At 43.6% G+C, this 12,634-nt stretch overlaps 1 protein-coding gene across 4 annotated transcripts; it reads right to left on the bottom strand.

The window, feature by feature from the left end:
- Positions 1-414: 414 nt before the first annotated feature.
- On the bottom strand, positions 415-7,585 carry LOC142565914 (uncharacterized). Of its 4 annotated transcripts, none has more exons than XR_012824914.1 (4): positions 7,356-7,583; positions 6,923-7,194; positions 6,082-6,165; positions 415-575 (listed from the first exon to the last, which is right to left on the bottom strand). XR_012824914.1 is itself a non-coding variant. In XM_075676514.1 (4 exons), exons 1-3 carry the CDS (start codon positions 7,374-7,376, stop codon positions 6,105-6,107), a joined length of 390 nt encoding a protein of 129 aa, XP_075532629.1. In that variant the 5' UTR covers positions 7,377-7,585; the 3' UTR covers positions 415-575; positions 6,078-6,104. The 4 variants fall into 4 exon arrangements, 3 of the variants coding, with proteins under 3 accessions (XP_075532629.1, XP_075532628.1, XP_075532630.1); XM_075676514.1 differs by having other exon boundaries at positions 6,078-6,201; positions 7,356-7,585; XM_075676513.1 differs by having other exon boundaries at positions 6,082-6,201; positions 7,356-7,585.
- Between the last annotated feature and the right edge of the window lie 5,049 nt (positions 7,586-12,634).

Here is a 12,634-nt window from a genome sequence, read left to right as displayed (position 1 = left end):
AACTGGTCAAAGGTATTTTCTTTGGCTGCCTTGATGCCATGAGGGAGCATTTAAGGGCTTGTTGTCCAGTTGCCTAATCCTGAAGTCATACAATTTGACATCATCAGTTAGAGATGTTCCACATCCCCTGACATGGCCGAGAGAAGCAGTGCTGGCCAACCCTCCCAGGACTACCCCTTACACATACACAGATAGCCAAGTAAATGGGAGGACGACCACATCAGTAGCTTAATTGGCAATGCACGGCATGCTTAATGCACAGTATGGGGGTTCGGCTCCCACCTTCAGCAAGTTGTCTTTCTATCAACTTTCACTTCCTCTTTACTTATTATTTCTACATTATGATTTCCCCTACATATTGTCCAGCTTCACTGTCTGCTTCCTTCACAACATAGTAAATAACAGAAAATTGGGTCCATCAATTTCCTTTATTCTTTGTGCCTCGTTCTCTACTGCTGCTGATAGTTTACAAAATCTCCTTCACAATCTGTCCTTGTGTGAAGAGAAATTCAATCACCGGACAACACCCTGTTTGAGAAAAGTCCAAAGTGATCGACAACTTCTTCGGTTTGGTGCTGAAAAAGATTTGAGAAAAAATACTCAGTAGTCATCCAAAACATATTTTTACACAATGCCTTAAAAAGTTTTTATTAGACAAGAGGATCATGCTAAGGGATAAAACTTATCAGAATTTTGTTATACAGATCAAGAGATTACTTTAACTGTGAGGTTTTGACATGTAACTTCACTGTGGTTTACATCGTAAGTTCTAGTTTATTTTGACCACCGGAGATTCCTTAAAGTGCGCCCAAAGCTCAAATGCAAGTGTTTTTACGTTTCACCCCCATCAAACTGTGGCTGTTAGAGCCGGGAATCAAACCACTGAGCTTGTGCTCAGCAGGGCACTATAGACACTGAGCTGCTGCAACGGATACCAAGGGATGACTGAAACAAGGCTTGCGAAATTCCACAAGGTGAAGAAAGACTCACGGGATGAAAAATTGGCATTTTCTTGATTGGCATGAGCCTAGAAACTTACACATTTGCGTACACCCACCTACCAGTATAGTGTCTTTACATTTCACATCTACGTAGTGCAGGTTCTACAATGACAAATTCCTGATTCGAGCTCAAGAATAGCGCGAAAATAAAATCCAAGAGAAGGACAGGACACAAAGCTTGATTCCTGCAATGAATGTACGTCGTATTTCCATACAAGTTGCGAAGAATGTTCGTGCAAGCATGGTGCCTCAGATAACAGCGTAAGAAACAACAATGCTAGTATACATATCAGTTTAGGAAACAAGCTGCACCGCATTCTGGCTTCAAGACAAACTTAATTTGAGAGCAAGATTGAGCCTGAGTAGAACACGTTCCTATATACTGGTTTTCATAGTTTAGATTAGGGTTTCTCAACATGTGCATTTTGAAGTGTTGCGAGCAGGCGCAGAATGTAGATGCTGTAGCCTTCTTTGGGCTATCTAGCAGGTTCTCAAGCAAGTCGTGATTCACAATCGAGCCGAGAAATCCGTGATTAGGGAAACCGTACAGTAGACGAAGAGTAGAGGTAAACGCTGCATTGAGTGCCATAAAAATTTGCGACAGCTCACTTACTCGCACATTATGCAAAGCCCCACGAAAGATGGAAAAAAAAAAGGAAAAGTCTTCACGATCAACGTACTCAAGTAAGCGACAGCAACAAACGTTTAGAAATATTTTAAACCTTTCTGTCATAAGAGAAGAAAGTGCCGCCAAGCTGAAGACACTCACGAGCTCCATTTACAACAAATTCAGCAAACAAGAGCAACAGCACTGAAAAACTGAACAGTAAGCTGCACAAAACCACGTTATGAACCATAACAGGCACTGCAAGGTATAAGGAAATGAGTTGCTTTAGGCATGGGCCCAAGTGTCGCTCATGATGGCAAGCTCAGGCACATTTCGGTTGTCCCAGCACAACTAACTAGCATATTTTGCTACACAATACAGTAAGGAACCATAAATTTATGTTTTAACTAAGATCAAAAGTGGAAGCAGCGCGCGCAAACTGTAGCAAAATTGTTAACTGGAACACGCCATACTTGTTTAAACGTCACAATCACGTGGTCAAAAATGTGACATCACTTCCGTGCATGGCAGTAGCGTTTTGGTATGGCATTTCGCCTCTACTACGCGTGTCACCAGTCACCGCCTTTTTTTAAAAACCCATATGGGTCTCAAGAATTTTCCTTTTCGTGTACCCTCCTTGATCTTGCGGGTTTCTACAGAACTGATTTGCCAATAATTGGGGTTAGGAGCAGGCAAATGGTCAACGACCCTGACTTTGACCGCCTCGATGCCTTGGGTTAGCAAACAAGAGTTTATTGGCTACTAGCCTGCTTCTAAGGTTACATGCAATTAAAATAATTTACATTTACTAACACATGCAGGATCGTCCTAACACCGTATGCTTCCATGAACTCATGCACTGCCCAAGATCATAACACACGAAAAGCACAGTTCACGTTAGCAGGCCTTGCAAAGCATGCCAAGATGCACACCTTGAAATTTATTTGAATTGTTTGAGTGCTCCCTAATATGGTCATTTCATGGGACATTAAAGGAAAATACAAAGCAGACTACTAAGTAGTAGTGGACTATAGTACTATTTGCAAGCGTGCTAAATTCTTACGCCTCAAGTTTCTGTTCCACCTCCTTAATGGGGGCTACAAATTACACAGTGGTGCATATGTGTCTTTCTCTGAACAGCGAAACACTAGAACTAAACACCTTAAACATTTAATTGAATACAGGTTCCACACAGACACATTCAGGTATTTTTTTCTTTCCTCAGACAATCAGTGATTAGAATTCATTGCCTAGTGATATAATTTGTTCACCTGACGATTTCCTTCCTATGCTGGAAAAATAGGTCTGAGTACGCATCTGAACTTATAAGTATCGCCTACAGACACTGCAATATGTTTGCAATTGGTTTGGTGTACTTTTTTTGTTGTTTGCCTTATGCTTCTGCATTTTTGTTCATTAACCTTTAAGGGCTGACTCAGGAAGGTCACACCCTCTTATTGTATTGCTCAACTACATCTTCTCGTAAACTACAATATTAACAAGTGTATAAGTTTGCCATTCATATTTTGATGCAATGTATTTTCCCATGTCCTGCAACAGCCTCGAAATGGAGGCTAGCAGTATGTATGAAATAAATAAATAAATGCGGCCTATTAAAGTAGCATTCCATAAACCTCACAGTGCTTGTTTCGTGCCAACAAGACTTAGTTTACGAGGAAATTGCGTCTGAAGGGTCCGCATACCTAGAGAGGAATTCAAATCACCTGCTCCTGAGCAGGGAGTGGCGACGTTGCATACGCCACGACTGCCCTTTGCTTTCATCGGTGAGTAAAACAGCGCCCTACAGATGGTGCTACAGTTTTCTACGAAAAATGCGTACGTGCGGCCATGGAGCAACCGACCCAAGACAGAACATTGGATTCACCACTGCAGCTGCTCTTGGTCAAGTGGCATGGACTGTTCAGACATACCACGACATCACATGAACATAAAATTCTCTGCGACTTGAAGTTTGTGCAAGTTTCACGAGCCAGAAAAGCCAGCTCAGCACTACATAATAACTACTTAAACACAAAAGCGTGGGCGATGCTTTCAAGGGTAACCTCAATAGGTTCTTTTTTCTAAAAATCATATAGAACTAGACAAGAAGCATTTTCTTTCATGTTATAATGCAATGCAGCGATATTTTTATTACTAGTAGATGAGTTCCAGTGACAGAATTTTAATGAGGAGTGCCTTCATCATCTGGCTAGTACTTGAATGTCTAAGGGAGTGTCTAATTGTGTCCTGCATTTACTTCAGTTTCTCAATTACAAAAGCTCTATTCGCAGTAATATTATTACAATATCATCGAGCAATGCTCAAAAGACGGGCCGCCACGAGAACGAAGATGACGTCGCAGCTCTTAGTGCGAGCGAGGGTCGGCCTGGCTGCCTGGCTCCAGTGTAAATAACCTGTAAATAGCCCCTTTCGTCTGTCTTTTCACACGTAACATTCTGGTGGAGGTGCGGGGTACTTCAGAAGCCGCCGCCTTCTCTCGTCTTGTCACTCTTCTAACCTCACCACCCATTCTCGCCCACTTCGACCCTGATGCCCCTACAGAATTGCGTACAGATGCCAGCGGTCATGGCGTAGGTACCGTCTTAGCCCAGCGTCAGCGTGGACAGGATCGCGTTATTACTTATGCGAGCCACCTCCTAGCACAATCGGAGCACAACTATTCCATTACGGAATGAGAATGCCTTGCTGTCGTCTGGGCAGTTGCGAATATCTGTCCTTACCTTTACAGTCGCCCTTTTTCCGTAGTCACTGACCATCATGCTCTCTGCTAGCTTTCATCACGAAAAGACCCTACAGGCCAGCTTGGTCGATGGGCTTTGAGGCTACAAGAATTTTCATATTCCATGGTGTACAAGTCTGGCCGCCTGCACCAAGACGCTGACTGCTTGTCGCGTTACCTGTTGACAACTTTGACTCCTCCAATATTGCCAGTGCTTCTTGTGTATTCTCTGTATCACAGCTGCTTCATTTCGCCGACGAGCAACATCATGACGGCTACATCAGAGCACTCATAGACCATTTTGAACATTCTCCAGCCGATGCTGCTCTACGCCTCTTCGTCCTCCGTAACCTTCATCTGGACGGCTCTGAGTTTGTACTTGTAATACCTAAACACCTCCGCTCCACTGTTCTAGAAGAGCTTCACGACGCACCAACGGCAGCACACCTTGCCGTATCTCGAACCTATGACCGTGTACGTCGCCGTATTTTTTGGACGGGCCTTGCCCGTTCCGTACGATGTTGTGTCCCCACTTGTGAACTTTGCCAACGACGTAAGAAGCCTTCCCAGCTCCCCACCGGTTACCTGCAGCCGCTCGACATCCCTACCAAGACCTTCCATCGTGTCGGCTTAGACCTTCTCAGCCCATTTCCGGAATCCGGAATCTACATCAGGCAACAAGTGGGCTGCAGTCGCAGCGTACTGCAAAACAGTGCAGTTTGCGGCTTTGAAGCTGGTCGGGGCACAGCATGGCATTGGCGTGTTCAATAAGAGCATCAACCTTTTAAAAGGCGGGAGCTGACGCATACGCTTTCCATTCCGCGTTGTGGTACTTGTTAAGTCGTCAGTCCTCACATCACTGGCAACTGCGCTTTCCATGCTCATATGTTGACATTTCTCATGGAATTGTCATTCTTCTGCCTGTCCGTGTAGAGGTTAAGATGTCCTCTTTGCCACATTAGGGCGAGAAAATTGTTTAATAAATCAAGATTAACATAAAATACATGTTTTCTTTAGATTGTTGCTCTGGGTGATCTAGTGCCTCACTTGAAACAATTTTTGTGTTTCCATCGCTATGAATGTTCGCACTCATGCAAAAAAAAAAAAGACCCATTCTGTCACGCCAAAAATGTGTGCAACAGTGTACAACATTTATCGACGTGAAAGCAAATAATTTTGCTAGTGGCTCTCATACCACGAGACAAGGGTGTATGAAAAATCATGCCAACCATTTTGCATTGTGCTGTGGGTTGGTCTATGAGATACCTCTCGGCTGTGGCAAGTTCTATGTAGACCAAACGGCCCAATGCCTAAATGACTATTTGAGGGAGCATTCAAACAATTTAAATAAACCGGATGGTGCAGCGCACATTGCAAGGCCTGCTCATGTGAGCCGTGCTTTCCAACATTGTGATCCTGGGCAGAAGCAGCAACAAAACAGCACATGAACTCGCGAAGGAATATTTTATCAGAGAGATGGTGCACATGTCAGTAGCACTTCAATTGCCTTAATTCCCCAGAAGTGCACTTGTTTAATGCCGATTTGTAGCATTACTAGACAAACTAGCACTGTCACAACATTCGCCTCTTGCATGTGCACAAAATTTGTACCCTATCTTCCATCCTTTGAATCATTAAGTCAGTTGGTAGTTCGCACTTTCATGTGTCCTTCTTCTATAAATATCTTTTTGCGCACAAAAAAAAAAAATGCGTCGCAGATTTCACCAACTTGCCCAAGACGAAGTCCTAGTCAGTTTCAAAAATTTCCTTCAGAGATTTTCTTGTTGTGATGAGAATTTCTGTCAATGCATGGCACTCTGTTCGAACGAAGGGACAGGTGGTTGACAACTTCACTGAAGATGGGAGAAAAGAAAGGTTATAGAGGCAAAGATTGTCACATTATCACCCAGATATGTTCCCTAACGCAATGCCTAAAGAGTTTTTTTTTTTTGTTGGACAAAAGGATCAGGGTAAAGCTCAAGACCTATGAGCATTCTATTGCACAGACAAAAGGATTAACCAAACAAGCCCTGTGAAGTGCAGCAAGGTCAAGGAAGATTCATACAATGGAAACGGCATTTGCTTGAGAGCGGCATGCATGGACCTGCAAGCCCACACTGGTCATATTAGCATGCATTTCACATGTATAACAAAATGCAGGTTCCTGCAATGAAGCTACGTCGTGTCTACAAACAAGTTGCGAGGAACATTTGCGCAAACTTGGTACCTCGCACAGCGCCATCATAAGAAGCAATACTAAATAGCAGCTTAGCAAACTAGCTGGAAGAAATTTAAGAAAATTTCTCGGTCTTCAAGACAGCCAAACTTTACAACAAAATTGAACCAAAGTAGAGCTATGAGTGGCTGGGCCACCTTTTGCAATATTTGTCTTCATAGTTTACATTCAGGTTGCTCAACATGTGCCTTTTGAACTGTAACGAGCAGGTGCACAAGCAAGTCGCGATTCGCTAGCCACCAAAATCCGAGGTAAACAGGGAAACAGCATGAAGATGCAAGACAAGAAACAGTAGAGGTAAATGCGACATTGCCGCAAAAAATTGCAACAGCACTTACTCGGGCAATATATGCAACAGCAATCCTACGAAGGATGAAGAAGAAACTTTAATAGAGAATGGTCCGGCAGTTTTTGTCAGGTGGCGGCTCGAAGTCCTTGAACTCGAGCGGCACCTTCGGCTTGCCGGATGGCCCAGAGCTGCGGTCTGCCAACTCTGAACTTTTGAGAGTCGTGTCCCAGCGGCGGCAACGCCGATGGAGAAGGTCCCCGGCGGCCCTCGAAGCCGGGGCGGCGCCGGGAAGAAGCGAGCTCGAGGCTTCCCGCACTCTGGCTGCAGCGACAAGAGTTTAGAACGCGTTTAAACGTTTTTACCATAAGAGAAAAAAGTTCTGCCATACTGAAAGCCAACATGTGCCCCATTCACAACAGCAAATTCAACAAACAAGAGCACCGAAAAACGTAACAGGAGCTACATAAGACCACACTACCAACCATAAACGCGCTGCAAGGCATAAGGAAACGAGCTGCTCGAGCGTTGCGTCCAAGTGTCGCTCGTGAACGCAAGTTCGAACACCATCCGATTCTCCCAGCGCAACTAGAACAACATTCTAGCACACAATACAGTAAGAAATCGTAAAATTGTGTCTTAGCTAAGCTGAAAAGCTGAAGCAGCTCCAGCAGCGCGCGCAAAACTATAAACCGGAACACGTCATACTTGTTTAAACGTCATCATAACTCTGACGTCACTTCCGTGCGTGGCAGCAGCGTTTTAGTATGGCATTTCGCTACTACCACGTGCGTGTCAGCAGCTTACGCCCGGCGCATTTACATTCGCTCGCCTGTGCAGCCGGTCGACTGCAGCGCCGCCCCCGCGGCACCAAAGGGAACTATATATCTAGGTAACTTTTCGCCCTAGGGGAGTCTAGGTCCCTAGTTGTTGTGTAAAAAACGCGCCTAGCTCCTGAAACGCCCTAGTCCCCATGCGCGCGCCACGGGGCCCATAGAAATATGCGCTAGCGCAGGGTTTGTGCCAACTCGCCGGAGCAACAGGGTGGGAGTTTCATTGCGCGTGCACGCAAGCAGCGAGACCACGAACGAAGCGATACCAAGGTGGAACAGCGGATTTTGCGGCAATCGAAGCTGTGTGTGTGTGTGTGGGTGGGTGGTGTGTTTGTGACGCGCTTGGTGTGTGCAAAGAGCAATTAAGTTGCGTGTGTGACGAATGTGTATGCTCAAAATAGCACGACCACGAACGAAGGTGGAATATCGCGTTTTGGCGTTTGGTGTGCGCAGAGCAGTCGAGTTGCGTGTGTGACGCGTTTGTTCGCGCAAACAGCACGACCACGAACGAAGCGATGCAAGGTGGAACAGCGCGTGTTGCACAATCGAGTTGTGTGTGTGCGTGCGTGTGTGTGACGCGTTTGTGATGCGCAAAGAGCACGACGACGATCGTCTTCTAAAACTGCGCCAGAGCAAACCGATTGTTGAGTACTACATACGTACTGCGCGGGCGTTAAAACTAGAGAAACACGGGAGTGCGACGCGACCAGCCGCAGTGTATAGGACTGTACGTACGTACGTACGTTTTTGTAATGTGGTCAATCTTAAAAGGACGATGGCATTTCTGCACCGGCGGAGAAGTGGGAAATCGTGATTAAATTTGGCCGATCATTGTCAAAAGCAAAGGCTTACCCTTAATTAGGGGTTATCCCCTACCTTCTACTGAAACTGCAGCCTCCAGTAGTCTTCATGCACTTTTGTAGTCCCGACACCATACGACGATACCCTCTGACGTGGGGCCCAGACTACTGGAGAGCTGGTTGATCAAGCTTGCACTTAACCTTTTGTTCTTTGATTATGCTACAGTGCTAGAGCGTAGTTTCTTGCTATTAGTAAACTGGCAAGACAACAAAGCATTGCTACTCTACTCCTGTTGTGGCTCTTCAGTCAACGACACTAGAGGGGAAAGGAATCGAGATCCAAGCCAAGTGGCAAATTGTGTTTAGTCAGTCTTAAACACCCTTAACTCAATGTTTTAAATGCCTGTGTGGTTTATACCTTGTCTAGTGGAACTTCTTGCCATCCGCAAAATGTGCATAGCACCAGAGGTATAGTTCGACAGCTGTAAGCAGTGCAATTAAGGGAGTGCAGTACCTGTATTGCAGCTTTACACCGGCTAAGATATTGAAGCTTGGGAGTATGTTCATATTTCTCATCTATAGTGTGGCAAGAACTTGTAATCCGCCCTCAAGTTCTGCTGGAGCACAAGCTACTGTTGCTCTTTTGTGCAGCTAGTGTCAGCAGACAAGCTTGCAGTATTGCTAGGTAGAAAAGCACTTAGGCTTCACGACCATCCAAGTCATAAATGAATAAGTGCATGGCTAGAAGTTTTAAATTGCAAGAAACAGTTCAAATGCCATTGAGCATAGTTGCGCTATTGCAATGCATCCTTCGGAGCATTGTACGAGCCATGGTAGTTCCCACATTGTGTTGAAGTGCCACACCAGTGACATATGATAATGATGCTAGCGTGATCCAGTGTGGCTGTACTTTACTGTATAAAAACTTTTCATGTGTTTTAGATTATATTTAGTGCAGTATCTGAAAGTTTATGCGCAGAAGATGATAGCTGACCTTACAGCCATGTTTTTTATACAGTCCTTCACTTTCCATCAACTTCAGCAAATCATTGAAGCCCCAAAATAACACATTTAATATTGGTACTCAGATTGAACAGTTTCAGTTCTATGTCTATGTTTCAGAGAACTGGACCAAACTTGAAGAATGAAAATTTAGCTACCTATTGATGCTGTAGCTTTAGGCTCTGCAGGAACCATTTATCTGCAGCACCCAACTTATCCCGTATTTGACGGATCATGATAGATGTGTGAAGAAGCAAGAGTGTTATGCAGAACAGTTTTCAAGAGGTAATGAACCTCTCCCATATAATTCATAAATAACTGGAAGGTTTCTCCTAAGGAAATGTTCGTGCTCTGCACTGTAACATTGACAAGTACCTCCCTAAGATAAGGTGATAAAGAGAGCTGGTTTTATGAATCTGTTGTATTTCCACAATTTTGACATGGCATAAGTGAGGCCCAAGGCATAAATGGTACTGCGTGCTGCACTTATTGTACAGATCAATAGTAGCCAATCAATAGCCATTTTATTGAAGATGCAAACTGGATCATATCCTAGGGCCAATTCACTGTCAATGAAAACTGTTATACTGGCTTCCTGCACTGTTTATTGATCATGGACTTCTTTTTGAAGTGCGATTGAAGTCCCTCAATATCTTAAACTATGAATTGCAACTGGGAGAATGTGTCCATTCATTAGGACCACACTTTTTGTCTTTAGCTCTCATCATTGTAAACAGCTTCATAATGAGAGGAACCTCAGACGAAATGCTTTTTTTCCTGGCATCCTTCTTCTGCCTTCTTTGTAAGCACAAACTATGGACATGTAAACAAGGTAATCTTGCATTTACCCTGCCTACAAGTGCCTCTTTTGACATTCATGCCTGTATTGCCTTTTCAGTGCCACTGAACCACTGAACAGTAATGACGAAAGCATTGTGCGGAAATATGCAAGGTGATCAGGAAATGTAAAATGAGTCATACCCCCGATTGTAGCAAACTGTTGCAGAGAAAACCCATGCACGTTTCTCGGAAAGTCTTCACAAACCTATCACATGCTTCAGACTGCTCCTGTGATTCAGATGTCTGCGATAACACGTAAAAGTAGGTTCTCACGGGCACATCTATTCTCTAGTTCATGAAGTCTTCATTCCAGAGAGCCTCACCATGCCGCAACACGAACCCCCGTATTCATAAATGCATCTTAACTTGAAGCCCATGCTTGACTCGATTTAAATGACGCCTGCCATGAACACACCAAAAGAAATGCAATGAGCATCTTGGGCGCGTTCACACCATGCGTCATTTATATCAAGTCAAGCATGAGCTTCAATATGTATTGCTGAATACGGCGGTAAGACTTGATAAAGTTTGCTATTATTTATTTGTCCAATGTTTCAGTTTTCTCATCAAGAATATCTAGCTTTTTCTGAATGCTACCAATTTTTGCTTCATTCTCCTTTTCACCACATGTGCTTCATGGCAATCTCTTTCTCCTTTCCCATGCTGTTGGCCAACGTGCAAGTGTTGTCTATGCACTAGACAGTTACGATGTGGTCAGCAGGCTTTGAATTTCTCTCTTTGCTTTTGTGATCAAGTCTGCCTGACCATTAGATTACTGTATACAATGAAAACAAAGCCTTTTTTTTTCATGAAATGGGCAAGCACTTGCATCTCTTGCAAAGGATCTTTCAGTAAAGTTTTTCGTTCCTGCAATCACACTGAACATGCACGTCCATCATAATTTTTATGTATCTAAAACGCACCGCCAGAAAGAGTAACAAAAAGCAGCTATATTTTCAGATAGCACTTGTGGCTAAGAAAGCAACCCAAGACCAATTATGGATGGTCTCCATTTTTTTTTTTTTTTAACATGTAAGGAGCATTGTGCACACACCTCTCAAGCATAAAGGCAGCACGTATGAGCCATGATGCCTCAATAGCTCCCATGTCTGATCACCCAAAAGAAGGCAGGCCAAACATAAAATTTGTTTTTTGGAAATTCCGTTTATTATAGCTAAAATTTTATCTCGAAAACACAAAAAGTAGTCTTCATTTCAAGACCGTGCAACCTCTGGCTGTATATTGCAGAGCATGAAAACATGAAAATATACTAAATTGAAATAGCAACAGCAAAGAAACACTGGCTTCCATCTTCTGCAATGCAGAAGAGAGTGACACTGTACACGGTAATCCAAAGTATGGACCCAACTTGGTCGTAGCATACATGCTCTGTGCTGATGTAACTTTAATTAGAACTGAAGTGTGGCATCCACTACTCGCCTGTGTCATCAAAGGCCATTTCATGTTGCCACACATTCTTTATCTGCTACCTGAAAAGATTACATTACACCATGAAGATGACAAAGCTCACATGCATTAAAGGAAAATTGGTTCGCTATCTTGTCTCCCACACAACTCCGCCAAATACATGCAATTAGTGTAAGTATGCTAGTTCCTTGCACTGTTTCCCATAACATCTTTGTTGAAGGTACTGGGTAACACTATCTCAATCACTTCACAAACTGTGGAGATTATTGTTAATTTTTAAAGCAAACAGCTTTATTTGCCTCTTGACAGCACATGGCATAATTTGTTTAATGTAAAAGGTTGAAGCAATTCATCGGCATGTGCTTCACAATGTGCCTTGCAAAGGTTCCTCATTAACAAATATACTGTTTCGAGAGTTTTCATTTCAGTTTGCTGACACAATGACAAGAGACAGGAGGGAAGCTATGAAGCTGCTTGTCTCTCCACACCAAAAGCCAGCACCTATAGACTCTGCTAAAGATGTACTTCTCAAAATCTGGCTACTCCTTGACCAATCCGTGCAAAAATGTTAAATACGTGAGTCAGAAGTTATGTCAATCAGGCTGCTGCCACTCAAAGGGCAAAGCTCCTTGAAACAGCAAAGCCCAAAAAACAAGGAAATAAGAGCATGTGCGAACGTTTCATGCTTTATAATGTAGAATAAAGATTTCACCAACGCCAGGAATGACACGCATTAGTGCCAGCGGGAACATCGTCTTGAGAATGGCTCCTTGATTTGGATTACATATTTCAACTAACAATTCTGCTGTATTGATTTACAGGTTGTATTTATGAAATCAGCAGCAATTCTGCTCGTACAGT

Source organism: Dermacentor variabilis, unplaced genomic scaffold (assembly GCF_050947875.1).
Source record: "Dermacentor variabilis isolate Ectoservices unplaced genomic scaffold, ASM5094787v1 scaffold_12, whole genome shotgun sequence".
NCBI classification, from domain to species: Eukaryota; Metazoa; Arthropoda; class Arachnida; order Ixodida; family Ixodidae; genus Dermacentor; species Dermacentor variabilis.
Note: the sequence above shows the minus strand (reverse complement) of the source record. Positions and strands in the feature narration are given on the sequence as shown.

Coding starts and splice junctions, on each gene's coding strand:
- LOC142565914 (XM_075676514.1), bottom strand. CDS start 7,376: ATGCCTTGCAGCGCGTTTATG. Junction 7,195..7,355: donor TGCCTTGCAGCGCGTTTATG/GTTGGTAGTGTG, acceptor TTGTCGCTGCAG/CCAGAGTGCGGGAAGCCTCG. Junction 6,202..6,922: donor CTGTTGCATATATTGCCCGA/GTAAGTGCTGTT, acceptor TCCCATCTTCAG/TGAAGTTGTCAACCACCTGT.